The sequence below is a fragment of the Pantherophis guttatus genome, chromosome 2 (genome assembly GCF_059756535.1).
Source record: "Pantherophis guttatus breed Tessera chromosome 2, ASM5975653v1, whole genome shotgun sequence".
Taxonomy (NCBI): Eukaryota; Metazoa; Chordata; class Lepidosauria; order Squamata; family Colubridae; genus Pantherophis; species Pantherophis guttatus.
The window spans coordinates 67,614,657-67,631,804 of NC_142064.1; the positions used below are offsets into that span (position 1 = coordinate 67,614,657).

At 39.8% G+C, this 17,148-nt stretch overlaps 2 protein-coding genes across 2 annotated transcripts in view; one reads left to right on the top strand and one right to left on the bottom strand.

Moving 5' to 3' along the window:
* Positions 1-17,148, top strand: part of NMRK1 (nicotinamide riboside kinase 1) — a 122,616-nt gene that overhangs the window by 75,880 nt on the left and 29,588 nt on the right. The window lies entirely within an intron of this gene.
* Positions 137-17,148, bottom strand: part of OSTF1 (osteoclast stimulating factor 1) — a 32,502-nt gene continuing 15,490 nt past the window's right edge. The window contains exons 3-10 of the mRNA XM_034410226.3: positions 11,630-11,680; positions 11,463-11,526; positions 8,539-8,592; positions 4,563-4,670; positions 3,859-3,908; positions 3,657-3,735; positions 3,222-3,320; positions 137-2,016 (exon numbers count right to left, since the gene is read on the bottom strand). Coding sequence (XP_034266117.1) covers positions 1,958-2,016; positions 3,222-3,320; positions 3,657-3,735; positions 3,859-3,908; positions 4,563-4,670; positions 8,539-8,592; positions 11,463-11,526; positions 11,630-11,680 — 564 coding nt within the window. The 3' untranslated portion in view covers positions 137-1,957. The remainder of the gene's footprint in view (positions 2,017-3,221; positions 3,321-3,656; positions 3,736-3,858; positions 3,909-4,562; positions 4,671-8,538; positions 8,593-11,462; positions 11,527-11,629; positions 11,681-17,148) is intronic.

Consider the following 17,148-nt stretch of genomic DNA (forward strand, 5'->3'; position numbering starts at 1 on the left):
ATGAAACTGAAGGGTAAATAATGTAAGATTTTCTGCTCTTCTATGGCACCCCCAAATCCACAGTCTCCATCCGATATCACTACTTATTTTGACCTTGGCAAAGTCATGTTTGGTCTAAGGAAGAACTACAATGAAGTTTCAAAGCATTTAAAAATATTTATTCATACTGAATCTTTTTCTGAAGATACTTTTGGTTTGTAGGCTTTTTTACATCGCACATGACTTCAGAAACATATCCGTTCTGAAATGAAATACTTTAAAGGTGAAAAGAAACAGGAAAGTTAAGAGCATATGGTGAAAAGAGTCATTATCATCCTGTTACAGACACAACCACAAATATCTTCCAAATTACAGTGGAATAGTGAGTATCTCCAGGTAAATTTTCCCCAAATTAAGTGGACAACCTGTACAAATAGAAGGTTATATACCATGGTCCTCAATGAATGAATTCTAGTATAAATACATGAAGACTGAGTCCCAATATTACATACTCCAGATGTGTTTCAATGCAACTCCCATTATTGCAGCCAGGAACAGTAAAATGATTTACTGCCACCTCTATGTTGTAATCTACAGATATAATAAATGGCAGAAATGGATTGGCCTATTGCATCTCTCTTAATCCAGATGCTGGATTCGTTTGCAGCAACAACTTCGACCAGACCTTCAGGTGAAAAAGACAGCTGGTGGAAATGGTGCAGATAAATTAACAGAATTCTGCATGTATTCAGTTGGACAAATGCCACATTTCTTGCCTTATTATCTCATAAAGCCATAAAGCAAGACAAATGAGGATTTCTTACCTAGTTTTCCCTCCACTTAAAATTTAGGACTTGGACACACACAAGCATATCTACACATACACCCACACACACGCACACACAGAGGGCAGCAGTTCTGTGAAATAAGGGACAAGAAGATGAACTATTGGGAAAATATCTCACACATACATATTAGAGAGAAAGAGAAGGCTCAGCCTCATTTCATCTCTGAAATTATCATGGAGGACGGGTTTGAGCTTAAACATACATTCCTTGTCTTTAGGATCAAATTCTCCCTACAGTTCTTTCATTGTAGAAGACAGAATTAGGCCTTCTTTTATCCTCCAGATCTAATTGTACTGACAAGACTCCTAGAGCAGGGGTGTCCTGCTCGCAGAATTCCATGGCTAGCTGAGGAATCCTGGGAGTTGAAGTCCAACAGGTCTTAAAGTTGCCAAGGTTGGACTCCCCTGTCCTAGAGAGTATTAGATTGCAAAAGACTGCTGTGAACAACTATCAAGGCAAAATGGCTGCATTTTAGCTGACCAAACAATCTTCCTTTTCCTTTTTGTCTCTTCCCTCAAGATTATTCCCTCCCTGTCTCATCTGGTGCGAAACAACTTTTTTTTGTGCCATGGGAATAAACTCACTGTAATTGCAATCACAGCCAGTTCTCAAGGGAAACATTAAAGGAGTCATTTAATTTTAGCTCCCTGGCCCAAGTTTTCTTTACATAACCTGCCATTAGGAGTTCTAGCACAAAGTAGATCAACTTAATGAGAGACAACCTATAAATATCTATGGAGGGGGAAGAGAGCGGATAAGGAGTGATGGTGAAAATGTTCTATGGAGAATCCAAGTTCCTGAGATGTTTTTCTCCATAAAATAGTCCAAAACATGTCATTTTAAGTTGAATATATATTTCCCATCCACCCTAAACGGCTGACATCTCTAAATGCTATACCTGTTATTTAAAGGGTGAACATAGCCCTCTTCTAGACAAATAATTTAAAAAGCAATTAGGGAATTTATAGTCTTAATGAGGGACAGCTTTTTTTATAAGGAAGGAATTTCTCCCCATACTTAAATTATAGTAGCACACATTGTGATAAAAATATTTTGTCACAGCAGAGGAAAAGAATCTGAGAAAGATGAAAAAAAGAAGCTACTGATTCTCAAGGCAAAATTAAGGCAATTCAGTCAGAGTCTTCATCATCAAGATATTCTTCTGCATTGCTTGATGATCGCATTATGTCTAGGAAAAAGGAAACAAATATAAAATGATCAGTTTTGAGCTAGGCTGATGTTTTAGAATGTACCTCCCTTTATTCTAACTTCTGATTAAGCTATGTTTCTCACATTTCAAATATAACTCTATATTCTTAGAATAATTCCCGGTATATTTCAGCATTCTCCCTCATCATTGCTTGTTTTTAACTTTACTTGAGGATTATATGTTTTTTATATGGTTTTATAAGCTTTTCTATATGTTTTGATATTGTATTCTGGGTTTTTTGTCTTGTTTTTAATTGCAAACCATTCAGAATTATGTACTTGAGATGGGCATATATAAATGCCCATCTGTATATGGGCATATATAAATGCCCAGCAATAGAAAATGAATGAATGAATAAATAAATGAATGAATGATGAATTGGCATTACGTCGATCAAGGCTTTTACAGATTGTACATTTTTTTCTTCCCTGGAGGCTTGTATTTTTGAGGGGGAAAAAGAAAGATGAACTACTCTTGTATTCAAGGATACCCAGTCATATCTCCTTGGCAGTAATTGTAGCATGCAATCACAATCACCCACACCAGTCAAAAGTCTACATTTTGGGGAATGGAGTATCATCACTTGCTTTCTCCAATCCTGCTTGGTGTCCTATTAGCCTCTGTGTCATGATATTATTAACACTCTGTTGTTATGTTGTTGGCTCTTTTCCCATTGTCCAGGAAAATGGCAGTTATATCCATCTGTGTTTGGAAATTGGACTCTGTGCTGCAGGTTTGAGTAGTGAGGGATGTAATGGAGAGGTTTCTCATTGTCTCCAGGTCTTCTTAGATAGACAATGGATTGGATGGAGTTTGGAAATTGCCTAACAGTTCACTGGTTTGGGGGTTCACATGATGAGCTTGCCTGAGGGAAAGTAATTTAACTCCCACTTCAAATCTATTGCTGAGCACATTGTAAGCCGCCCTGAGTCTTCGGAGAAGGTCGGCATATAAATCAAATTAAAAAAAAAAAAAATCTCAGGGTCTTTTGGGACAAGACTAGTTATTTCCTATTGCATTACTGACTGGAATTAGGTATTGCCATGACATGCAAACCCTAGTTGAGAGTAGAAATTGTTTAATCTATCTTCTCTTGGGGTAGCCATCTGTCTACTGAAGCCTTCAGGTGCTTGGAGCAGTCTAATTGTCCTGGGAGAATAAATGCAAAAAAAGTTAAATCTTACCTTGCCCTTGTTTCTTTTTAAGCAAGGAAGCACAAGCAGCATTGGTAGCCATGTCGAAAGCCAGTTTTTTCTCATTGTTTCTTAAGTCTGTCCTGGCCCCTTGATAAAAACAGAATGCAGGACAACACTGTCCTAAGTTTGGTCAAAGAAACAAATTCCTCTCATCTTACTTCTTATATAAAACCTGAACTAGCTTCCCATCAAATCTGAGGTACGTAAAGCTTTCATCATAGAAATGAAATGGTATTTATAGAACGCGACCTCTCTAGGTTCAATAAAGAAGCATGACTGAAAATATTTTTACTGTTTAACTTAAGTTCAGACTCATGTTTAACTTAAGTTCAGTGTCGTTATGAGGACAGAGGTTGTATTTTAAAACACAAATGTCTTGGTAAACAGAGATCCAAAATGTGGGTATGCTGAGAAACACAGTACCTTTTCCTAGCAAAATTTCTACAATATCTTCATAACCTTTCCATGCAGCAGCATGCAGAGCTGTGTCTCCTAGTTTATTCTGTGAAAGGAGAACAAAAGTAACCTTAAAAGTTGGAAGGAAACAGTTCTGATCATTTCAATTGCAACCTGCTACATTACTGCAAAACAATTCTTCAAAGCCACTCAGTGTATCATTCCCTACCTGTTGGTTTAGTTCTACCTTTGGCTGTGTCAATAACACTTCCACGATGTCTACACCAAATAAAGAAAAAAAAAATGGAAAACTTCATGAGAAATTAGGAAAGCCAAGACTTTGAATTAATCAGCAAAAAGGCCCACTTTTTCATTTTTAGAATTGGGAAAATTAACTGGAAAAGACTCCAATAATAATTGGGCTCACTAACTCAATAAATGAAAAATCTAGAAAAGATTACCCTTTGATTTAATTATAATTATAATTTTGTTTTTTTTTAAAGGGTAAGAAAGTCAAATTGTACTTCCCAATTCAATATGTGAACAACATTTTTCATTTGTCTAAATTTTGTAATCCAGTCAAAACAGACACCCAAAATTTGTGGATGTATTTCACATTAAATCTCCCTTCCCCCACCACTCTCCCTCCCTCCCTCCCTCCCTCTCCATCTCTCTCTCTCACATACAAAAACCCTTTCTCTTTCCCTTTCTCTCTCAATTACTCTTTCTCTCCCTTCCTCCTCTTTTTCTCTCTGGTATTTATTAACGAAAATTCTAAGCATAGAAAATGGCATGCCAGAGTGAATAGAAATAAATTTGAAAAAATACATATGCAAGTAGAATATGGATACAACTGTTTTTACAAAATGAAGGATAAAATTGGCTTTAATGTTGAAAACAATTAGGCTCAGAAATTGAAAATAATTTCTCTACCTTTATGTCCACCATGAGATGCCCAATACAAGGCAGTACTTCCAGCTTTATCTAATCCATTGACACCAACTTTGTTATCCAAACATTCTCTCAACCAGCTCAAGTTTCCTGAAAAAGAAGAAAATATGTATTAAATATCAGATATAACATATCCAGAAACTGGCAGAAAAACAGTTGGAGACTGCATCTTTCCATATATATATATATATATATATATATATATATATATATATATATGTGTGTGTGTGTGTGTGTGTGTGTGTGTGTGTGTGTGTGTGTGTGTGTGTGTGTGTACAGTTAATATTTCGGGTTTCTTCCCGTGTAATTGTGAACATATCCCTAAAAGGGTAGAAGCGACGTTTCGACAGAATCTCATCTGCCATCATCAGGCTTATGTGAGGGGTCTTTTACTGCAAAAGTAAACATATATATATGTTTTCTGAGGTTTTCGCGGGTGTTTGTATGTAGGTCTTTGGTTATTTGGGTTTTCTCCCGCATAAAATTGGAGGTGTCTTGGCAACGTTGCCAAGACACCTCCAATTTTATGCGGGAGAAAACCCGAATAATATAGTAATCTATTTAATTTCTCCCTCCCTTCACACACACCCCTCTCATCTATCTACACAAGCACACAAGCATGCACATGCATGCACACACACACACACAGAAACACCAGAGGTGGTATTCAGCAGATTCTGACCAGTTCTGGAGAACTGATAGTGGAAATTTTGAGTAGTTCAGAGAACTGGTAAATACCGCCTCTGACTGTACCCGCCCCCATCTATTCTCTGCCTCCCAAGTCCCAGCTGATTGGGAGGAAATGGAGATTTTGCAGTAACTTTTCCCTGAAGTGGGGTTGAAATGGAGACTTTACAGTATCCTTCCCCTGCCATGCTCACCAAGTCACACCCACCAAGCCATGCCCACAAAACTGGTAGTAAAAATTTTTGAATCCCACCACAGAGACATACCCATACATTCACTCTTCTAGAAGGATGATAGTTATGTTTTGGGGCATAAAAGGAGGCTATACTGTATATCACATAGATAAAATATTAAGTATTTTATGCTTGAAAACAAAAGAATTTATCTAATGGAACCTACGTGTATGAATTGTTCGTATAATCAACAGTATATGCTTTGAATAATGCTAATGGAGAAGTCCATAGGAAAAAATCATAACCTTTCATTTCAGCAGGGCAAAAAAAATGAGGACAGCTGTTTTTCTACCTCAGTCAGTGACTAAAACATACATGGTTAGATACATCACAGTGTATGTCAGGGAAAATGGTAGCATTTCTGATATGCCTCCCAAGTTCAGACTCTTATCAACAGGGAATTACTTCATGGCAAAACAAAGTTGCCATTGAAGGCAGATTTCACAAGAGAACTTCCAACAGATGAAATGGACTGAGCAGTGGTGAAATCCAATTTTTTTAACTACCGGTTCTGTGGGCGTGGCTTGGTGGGTGTGGTGTGGCTTGGTGGGAGTGGCAGGGGAAGGATACTGCAAAATCTCCATTCCCTCCCCACTCCAGGGAAAGGATACTGCAAAATCCCCATTCCCTCCCCACTCCTGGGGCCAGCCAGAGGTGGTATTTGCCGGTTCTCCGAACTGCTCAAAAGTTCTGCTACCGGTTCTCCAGAACCTGTCAGAACCTGCTGGATTTCACCCCTGGGACTGAGGTAAGAAACGGATCTATTCCAAAGCATTACAGTATTAATCAACATCTCTACAAATGTATCTGGAAATAAGTTTTTTGAAGTTTGTTCTAAATAAACCTGATGCATTGGCACTTTCAAATAAATTCCATTCATAAGACTTTAAATGCATTTTAAATGCAATACCTAATACCGTCCTTGTTTTGTTTCGCTAGTTTATTTTTATTAGATATGTGTGTGTTCACGCTAAAAAAACCCTATTAAGGCAAATTCGATTATATCACATCAGCTACCACATCAATTCGTTAAAATAAGGAATTATTCAATACTATACATTAATATCAGAATAGTACTTGTTTCAATCAATATGTTTATAAAAACAAAATTAATTGGGTAAAATAAAGTTACACATTATATTCTCCTAACCTTTGACTATAGTAGGCCCTGGAATGGATACTTGCATCAACCAATCAAAACTGCATTGCACTACTGCAACACAAGCACCACCTCTTTTGTAAGTACATCATGATGTCATGTGTATGTACAAGAGGGGTAGAATATGAGTTGCGATGCAGGACACTGCTTTTTGATCATTTAGACAATGTCTCCAATCCTGGACATATTTCCAGATGCTGATGAAAGAAGTGATAGCCCCACACAGCTGCACAGCATCAGGTTGGACAAAGGTGCATCATAAACATGATGCACATTATCTGCCCCAAAATACAGAAATAACAAGAGGGGGGAAAAAAGATTGCACATTTTTCTTTTGAACACAGAAAAGGATTAAAGTAAATCAGCTAATCCAATCTCTCTCCCACTTCCCACATCAAACATTTCTCATTCTCATACTATCCACCATTGTTTATCTGCCATAGAGGTGAAGATAAAGGTTTCCCCTGCCCAGTTGTTGTTTTGCCCCAGCTCCAGATTCCCGAGGATATTGATGTTGGATGTTTATCCTACGGTTGGGTAGGTAATATATAGAAAACTATGTTCTGTAACTTTAACTGCTACAAGATGACTAATTGGCTATGCTAAGCAGACATAAAAGAAGGCATTCACTTCTGCTCCTGCTATTAGAAGGTTGAACTGCTGAAAGGAACTGTGTCTGTGTTACTGAAGAGAACTGGAATTGTAAGCAAACTATGTTTTTGTGTTGAACCGTGATTATTTGAAGAAGTGTTATCTTTGTTTTGAGAAGCCAAGTTTGATTTTTTACTACAAGTAAAGACTGTTTATTTTTCTTTAAACATTCAGAGTCTGTAAGTATCTGTGTATTTTGCTAAGCAACATATCTATTCGCTGTCTGGTCCATTGCACCACTTTGCAGAGGGCAGTTTTACCCTGAACACTTGACACACACCAACGGTCCTTATCAAATTTATTAAGTAGCAAGGATAAACAAGATCGGCAAAGGTTGGCAATCAGCCCAGAAAACAAGATACGATAAACCAAAATACTCTGATAATAAATACAAATTGTTTCCAGCAAGAAAGCACTAGCTTAGGCTAAGGGAGTGGCCAATCATCCTCAAGCCCTACTCTCAAGTAGACCTCCTCCTCCTGAGTAGCCACTCCTGCCTTTTGGCAGCCCTGCGTGCCTGAGCATTGAGAAGAGGCTCCTCCACTTCGCTCTCTCCACTGGAAGGAGCCTCTGGAGGTTCTGAAGGCCCTGGCCGAGTCTCTGCCTCTGACATCACATCCTCTTCAGCCTCCTCGCTGTCCGACGCGAGCGCTGGCTGTGCAGGCTGCTGGCGCGACACAACACCAGCCTCCTCGTCGTTGGTATCAGCCACAATCCGTGCAGGCCGCTGGCGGACCACAACAGTTGTGTCCAACTTTAGGGGTGTCGCTCATCTTTATTTCCTAGTTGAGGGAGCTAGAGTTGTCTGAAGATGCTTCCGTGGTCATGTGGCTGGCATGACTATATGCCGAAGCGCACAGATGCCGTTACCTTCTCACTGAGGGATCCCTATTTATCTACCTGCATTTGCATGCTTTTGAACTGATAGGTTTTGCAGGAACTGGGGCAGGAATGAGAGCTCACCCCATCAAGTAGTACTTGGGTTTTGAGCTGCCAATCTTCTGGTTGACAAGCACAGCATCATTATAGCATAAGTTATAGGGGAAATAATGCACACATTTGTTTCAACTCAGTCGCCCTCTAAAGATGGAGAGGAAAGAACAAAAACTTGTGTTGTTGAAAGGAAGCTCTTTAGCAGAATGTGTGATTTTAACAAACCCCAACAAATTGATCTGTTTCAGCCCAGAAATCAGATGAAGTCCTTCATCAATATTGACCTTACACCTACCTCTCTTGGCAGCTTCGTGTAATGGATTGTCAATGGATTCTGCTTGTTCAGCCACTAAAACAAAAGGAAAAAATACATGCCAATGTAGCCAGTTGTATTAATCTGTCTCTTAATGGGCTGAAGACAATAGCACTAATATATTAAAAGTCCATCAATAAACTTGAAACTTCTAATATTATGCCCCAAAACTCCACTGAATTTCGATATCTTTAATGGAGTTCCTTGTAAGCAAGAAACTATTCATTTCACGGAGAGAAAAATGAACTATACCTGCAGTAGAACTGCACACCCAAAGCTTCTCTGATATTGAAAAACCTGGGAAGGTCCAACCCAGAACCTTGGGTACATAATAACATGTTCAGTGCATACAGAAAATGCTGGTCTGTAGCTTATTGATTTATCTAAGAACACACAATTTGCTATGAAAAATTAGAAAGATGAACACATACACAATTGTACTGTCCTCTCTAAATATTCTGGGATATAGTTAAAATTGTTAATTCGATTAAAAAAAAATGAGTGATTGCAGTATACTGCAATAAAAGTGAATACATTTGTATTTAAAGCAGGGGTGTGGAGCTTCCTTTGAACTAATGGTCTATGTCAGGGCTTCCCAACCTTGGCAATTTTAAGACCCATGGACTTCAACTCCCAGAATTCTCTAGTCAGCCTTGCAGTTTTTGAGTGTTGTGCCAGGAATGGCATTCCCCCATTCTAAAAAAAGAAAATGAATAAAGCTCGGAAAAATCTCAAATTTGATTTGATTTAATTCACATTTAGTTTAAATGCACTATATAATATAAATTATTCATCCTTTATCATTTAAGAATGTTCCCTTTTTGTCACCTTCACACTGCACCTGGATAACAATTTTGAGATTTTGTGGGGCTGATATCCAAGGCTTTAGGCCTCATGTAGAGCTTATCTTGATCCTACAACAGACATAATACTATGATAATAAGAACACAAAAATAACACAAGTGTGAGATTCAGTTCAATTATTGTTCACAATTTGGAAAATAAGTCCCATGTTTTGAGCATTTATACACCTCAAAAGGATGAGAGTAGTTCTAGCTATTGAATGCAGAAATGGGATTTAAAGCATGAAGTTTATGCATATGCTATGGGAATCTACACGGGACAGATTGATATGGTGTTTTTTTTACACACTCTGCCCTTTTGTAGCAAAATAAAAAAATACATAGTTTTCTGATACCAGACAAGAACATTACAAAATGCAGAAGGCTTTTTCCTTGCCCCATCTCTTGCCAAATTCGAATATGACACAAAACTGAGTAGGACAGCTGATATTGCTGAAGACATTCAAAACTTTCAAGATGGATTAGAGAAATGGACTGGAAAATGATTTTGAATTTTAACAAGACACCAATGCTAAATTCTTCATATAAGTGCATAGGCATAAGCTATGGGACACTGATTTGGTAATGAATGGTTATAAAAAAAAAATTGGAACAGGAGTTGAATTCAAGCTGAATATGAGTCAGCAGGGCAATGTAACTGCTTAGATGTTCAGATAACATCAACCAGAATTTCCAAATCAAAGGAAATCACTTCTTTCACATGGTCTGCACTGGTCAGACCACAAATGAGTACTGCATACAATTGTCTGCACTATACTTCAACAATTTTAGAGAAACCAGAAGAGTCAATATAGAGCATAGGAATGATCCCAGAGTTAGAAACCTGAATTTTGTGAGGTGAGACTGAGACTAGTGTGTATGTTTAGCTTTTGAAATAAAGACAACTGAAGTGAAGATGTTATAGCAGTTTTCAAGTATCTAAAGGATTGCCACACATAACACTTTCAAGATCTAGAGTGCTGGTAATAATAGGTCTTACTTTCTAAGTTGCTAAAATTAAGAGCAGTTTGATTTTTGAAGGTCAAAGCATTTCAGGTAACAATTGTCAGACCGTTTCTAACATATTGTAATTTAATGCTTGTATGAGTTAAGAAGCATAGCAGCAGCTATATCCCTTACTCAAACTTGCTTAGTTATGATGGTTTCAAGAGTCAAATCAACAAAGAGAGCTTGGATATGGTGAATGACACAATAGAATGCATTCTTGAAGCAGCTCTTCATAATCTGTCCAGGCTTGTTTCTGAACATCTTTTGAATCTAGGAGATGGTTTGTAACTGCTGAGGATAAGAGAAATATGAATATCTTTGTGGCATAAGCAGAATTCATCATCTAACATTTGGATCCCAGCCAAAGGGTTCAATGGGCTGGGAACAGTCTAGGAATCTTGATTTCTCAGAAATTCTCATTCAGAGCTATAGTTTACCAGGCCTCTTTTGAGAATCACTGTTAACTTGTTCAGAGTTTAAGCATATATACAAAGTCATCCTGGATTGGTCATCTCAGAACAAAATGTCTCTATGTTCAACTTTTCAACAGCTCCCCTTTCTGATCTGTGAATACTGACTTTTAATATTGCACAGGACATCCTTAACAAGACTTCAAAATTATAGCAGAGATTTCTATAATATGAAGGGTGCTATGGTAAAATGGTTACCACAATCAGAAAGCAAATTTTCTAAAGATAAATTGTTGAACTAAAAAAAGATCAATAATCTAAATTTAAGGGAGAAGCTAAGCAAAGCAAGTGCCAAGAAACTTGGCCAACAGAGTATAACGTTCCTAATGTATTTTGTTGTTCAGAATCTCAGTTTTAATTCTACTCACAGATGTACCTGAAAAGCGCATTATTCTTCTTATGGTTGGTCGGATAGTTAGCCAGGATAGTTAGCCAGATGTTTAGACTGAATTTAGCACTTTTATTCACCTACTGGGTCCTTCCCAAGGACCTGGGATAGGCAGGTGCTGTTGTCTGATGGTGTTAAAGGATCATTATTTTTATTTTGCTTCACAACTATCTCTCGGAACACAATTCACGAAATTACCATAGTTGCTGGGGATTAGTCCAGTTCTTCCTTTACAGGTTCCTTTCCACCAATTTGTGTCACTCTGGAGGAAAAAGAAATCAGTGCTGAAAAAGGCAACTGGGAGTTCAATGGTCACTTTATTCTCTTAAGGAGAGAGTGGTTTAGTGGCTTGTTTATCAACTCACCATATCAGAAATGTAGATAATGTCTCCTTCTTCAAAATACAGTTCATCTGGCTGGAGTAATAAATACACTGCATTAGTTAAAAAATTGTCTTAAACTACATGACATTTTTTTCAGTGACAATTCCAACTCCAATCCTTGCATCCCAAATCAAAAATTGCAATTGTGCATCATAGTAAGCATGGTTTAGCCCTGTCCTTTCAGAGGACAATATCCCCACAATCCATCTGCTAGCTAGTACGTCCTCTTTGGGTTTTTTCCTGGAAAGAAATAGTGCAAAAGGGCTTCAGATTCCACTTATCTGCCTATCAGCACGATTTTCACTGAAAAACTGAATAGAACTAAATTATATTGGGTGGAGTGGGGGGATGGGGACAAGCAAGCAAATGAAAAACTGAGTTCCAAAAAAGCTTAGATCTGGCTGAGGGAAGAGAAAAAAAAATCACCCAATTGTTGGACGCAAGTCCGTTCTAAAATGTTACCACTCCTCCCTCCTAGTTACAAGACAGATTTGATCGAATTACATCATAACAGAGTTGGAGGGGGCCTTGGAGGTCTTCTAGTCCAACCCCCTGCTCAAGCAGGAGATCCTATACCTTTAACAATAACAGAGCTAGAAGGGACCTTGGAGGTCATCTAGTCCAACCCCCTGCTCACGCAGGAGAGACCTGTATAGGGATTTGAACTGCTGAAGTTTCTGATCTGGATGGGGAGGAACAGGCTCAGGCTCAACCCATCCAAGACCGAGTGGCTGTGGTTTCCGACGTCCCGATATAGCCAGTTGACGCCATCACTGACTATTGGGAGCGAATCATTGGCCCCCACGGAGAGGGCTCGCAACTTGGGCGTCCTCCTGGATTCACGGCTGTCTTTAGAAGAGCACTTGAGGGCCGTGACCGGGAGGATTTTTTATCAGGTCTGCCTGATTCGCCAGTTGCGTCCCTTTCTGGATCGGGACTCGTTACGCACGGTCACTCATGCCCTCGTCACCTCCCGCCTGGACTATTGTAATGCTCTCTACATGGGGCTCCCCTTGAGGAGCACCCGGAGGCTCCAACTGGCGCAGAGTGTGGCCGCGCGGGTGGTAATGGGAGCGACATGGCGCTCCCATGTAACACCTCTCCTGCGCGAGCTGCACTGGCTCCCGGTGGTCTTCCGGGTGCGCTTCAAGGTTTTGGTTACCACCTTTAAAGCGCTCCATGGCTTAGGGCCTGGTTATTTACGGGACCGCCTACTACCACCAATAGCCTCCCACCGGCCAGTACGCTCTCATAGAGAGGGACTCCTCCGGGTGCCGTCAGCCAAACAGTGTCGACTGGCGGCCCCTAGGGGGAGAGCCTTCTCTGTGGGGGCACCTACCATCTGGAATGAGCTCCCCCCGGAGATACGGAGGATCCCGGATCTGCGCTCCTTCCGCCGTGCTGTGAAGACCTTTTTATTCCATCAAGCGGGCTTGGCCTGATCTCTTCCCTTTTTAAATATGTAAATTTTAATCTGTTTTTAAATTATTGGGGTATTTTAATTTGTCTGGGCCAAAAAGTTAAATTTGATTTTATCGGGTTTTTAAATTTTGTGTATTTATGTATTTTATTGTTGGCTGTTCACTGCCCTGAGTCCTTCGGGAGTAGGGCGGTATACAAATCAAATAAACTAAACTAAATTAACTGATCGACAAGCTCAGCGTCTTAGCCACTGAGCCACCTAGCCAGACTTTTTAAAATACCATTTCAGACAAATGGTTGTCCAATCTCTTATTAAAAATTTTCAGTGATGGAGAACCCACAACTTCCGAAGGAAAGCCATTCCACTGATTAATTGATTCCATTGTCAAGAAATTTCTCCTTATTTCTAGGTTGGTTCTCTCCTTGATCAGTTTCCATCCATTTTGTCCTGCCTTCAGGTGCTTTGGAGAATAGGTTGGCCCCCTCTTTTTTTGAGGCAACACCTTAGAAATTGGACTAATGCTAGAACACCAGTCCTAGTTCTTCTTTTCATTGTTTTAATGTTTTAATGTTTTAATGTCTTCTTTTAACTTTTATATGGGATATTGTTTTATTCTCTGTTGTAAGCTGCCCAGAGTCCCTTGGGAGTTGGGCAACATAGAAATGCGACAAAATAAATAATAAATAATTAAACCCAGAGTGGTGATATTTTAGTTCATCATATTAATTTTTTAAGTATTGCTACATTTCACTTGAACTCATAGCAATGTACAACAACAATACAAAGTAATTGTAAAAACCTCTTTGCCTTTGATTCCAAATGTGCACATCCACACCCACTCAATGCCTATGTACCCAATCCAATCCCATATTTTCAGAAACACACACATGCTCACATTTCCCACATATTGAGGGAAAATATATATTGTATTCATATTGTAATTACTGTCCTTCCACTTGGGATACAGCAACAAAATGAGAATTCTGTTGTCTCCTGCTGCCATCTACTGATTATTGATGGAAAAATACAGTACAACAGAAGAGTAAAAACTGCACTTGAATCAAACTGAAATACCAAATGCTCCTTCTTTTTATTGATCTATTGATGCTGAAAAATGGCTATGTCATTGTGCTGAAGCTGGAACCAAGTACAAGAATGAATGTTGATGATGTGGATTTTGCTGCAGAGCAACCGTAGGAAGAAGGTAATGTAAAATGCTAGTACCACTTTATACTACACTGGTAAGACCATACTTGGAATCATTCAATCATTGGTCATTTCAATACAAAAAAGATGTTGAAACTCTAGAAAGAGTGCAGAGAAAAGCAACAAAGATGATTAGGGGACTGGAGTAAAAGCATACAATGACCATTTGCTTGGTAGTACAGTGGTCTAAAGCACCCTGTTATTAAGACCAGCTGCCTGCAATTACTGCAGGTTCGAATCTCGCCAGGCTCAAGGTTGACTCAGCCTTCCATCCTTTCTAAGGTAGGTAAATTGAGGACCCAGTTGTTGGGGCAATAAGCTGACTTTGTATAAATATACAAAAGGATGAAGGCTATTGCTTAGCGCATTGTAAGCTGCCCTTAGTCTCCGGAGAAGGGCGGCATATAAATCAAATTAAAAAAAAAAATTGCGGCAATTGGCTGTGTCTAATCTAACAAAGGACTGGGGATGAGTCTTCCAATATTTGAGGAGCTGTCAGAGAGAAGAAGAGTCAACCTATTCTACAAAGCTTCTGAGGGCAGGACAAGAACTAATGGATGGAAGTTTATCAAAGAGAGATCCAACTTTGAATCAAGGAGAAATTTCCTGACAGTGGAATCAATTAATCAAGGGAATGGTTGTCTCAGAAGTTGTGAATGCTCCATTACTGGAGGTTTTTAAGAAGAGATTGGACAGGTATATGGTTTCCTGCTTGAGCAATAGGTTGGATTAGAAAACCTCCAAGGTCCCTTCCAACTCAGTTATTCTAGAGCAGGGATTCATAACTAAAGGATTGAACATCTGCACTGCTGTTGTAATCAGAATAAGAGGCCACAGACTTGTGTCATGTGCTAATCAGTCTGCAACTTTCGTATCTATCTGAGTGAAAACATTTTGAGAGTGGGGCTGTCAAAAACATTCTCAGTCTGCCTTTGAGTCATCCCCAGACATTCTTTCACCATCCCTCTCTCCACCGTCATTCACACACAGCCAATAACAAACCCTCAAGGCAGTCATATGAGATCACAGAAGTGGCTAATGGCTCTCCAACACTATTTGCGATCTGCTGCAGTTTAGATGCATCTGTTGAGTCTCTTGAATTATAGATACATAGGAAAGGGATTTATAGGGGCCAAGGAGGATCTGCATTTCCCTGAACCAGGGGTCAGCAACCTGTGGCTCCGGAGCCACATGTGGCTCTTTGGGCCCTCTGCTGTGGCTCCCTGTCGGGTGATCCCACCACTGGCTGGCCTCGCCCCTCGCCCTCCCCTCCCAGTCACTCCTTGCCTGGCCTGAGAAGGTAAGGGCGACAGCGGGGGATGGAAAAGCATCCAGGGCAGAGACAGAGAACTACAGAAAGAGGGTGAGAGAGACATAGAGAGATATAGCGAGAGAGGGAGAAAGAGGGGGGAGGGAGGGGAGAGAGAGATATGTCAAAAGGGTTTTGTGGTTCCCAGTGTTTTTTAACAACTGGTTGTCTGCCCTAATAACCGGTTGCGTAGGGGGTCGTGGCGGAAATGAGTGACATCTAGTTGGCCATGCTCAGCCAGGTTTTGTGGCTCCTGATGTTTTCTTTTCTGTGGGAAACGGGTCCAAATGGCTCTTTGAGTGCTTAAGGTTGCAGACCCCTGCCCTAGACTAGGAGCTAGTTCTCTGGTTTTGTGGTGAGAGGTAAAAAATGCTTATTGGTTTTGTAGTTCTTCCTCAGGAGCTTGGACAAAACAAGAAGGATCTGCATGCAAATACCAGACTAGTGAATCAGTAGTATTGTAAGGAGTAAAAATAAGTGTATTATTACAGAGTAGAAATATGGTTTTGAGCATACATGTGATTTATTTTTAATGCATTAGTTCCTTGTTAAGTAAAAGGAAGAAAAACAAGGGAAAATAAAAGAGAGCATGGGGCAGAATAATTTAATGGTCAATGAGATAGGCAATCACCCAAATGATCTTATTTACAAATTTTACTTCAAACTGGGACCTTGCCGAGCAGTTTACTATTCAACATTTGCTATCTTGTTTCTAAGTTAGCCTAAAGTTTAGCGAAAGCTTAATGGAGAACTTGTAAAATGCAGGATCCTACAAGGCTTGAGCGGAACTGAAGTAACTATGTCCTTCTAGACAGCTCATTGATTCATTTTACTTGATCAGATTTTGGTGCATGTGGGTGTGTGGGTAGGTAGTTTAGAGAAGTAAAATAAGAAAAAAAAATGAAGTGGGAGTTTATATTTTAATGTACCAGTGGTACAGCATATATACAGGACGCTGGCAGAGATTCAGAAAGGGATAGTAATGTAAAGGCTGTAGCCTTCACGAAAAGGTAATGGCTGGGCTTTATCTCAGATCCTGACTTGAGGATCTGAGATAAAATCTACTTATTATCTTCTCTTGAAGGCTACAGCCTTTGCATTCCCCAGCAAAGCTGGCTGGGGAATTCTGGGAGTTGAAGTCTGCCAGGCTTAAAATTGACAAGGTTGGAGACCCCTGGGCTAGTGCACATACAGACAGTGTAATGAAGAAATGGGGAATTTAGGGGCAAGATCAGTGGGGAAATCCAATTTTTTTTACTACTGGTTCTGTGGACATGGCTTGGTGGGCATGGCAGGGGAAGGATACTGCAAAATTTCCATTCCCACACCACTCCAGGGAAAGGATACTGCAAAAATCCCCATTCCCTCCCCACTCCTGGGGGAAGGATATTGCAAAATCTTCATTCCCACCCCACTCTGGGGCCAGCCAGAGGTGGTATTTGCTGGTTCTCCAAACTACTCAAAATTTCCACTACCGGTTCTCTGAACTGCTCAAAATTTCTGCTACCGGTTCTCCAGAACCTGTCAGAACCTGCTGGATTTCACCCCTGGGCAAGATCACTT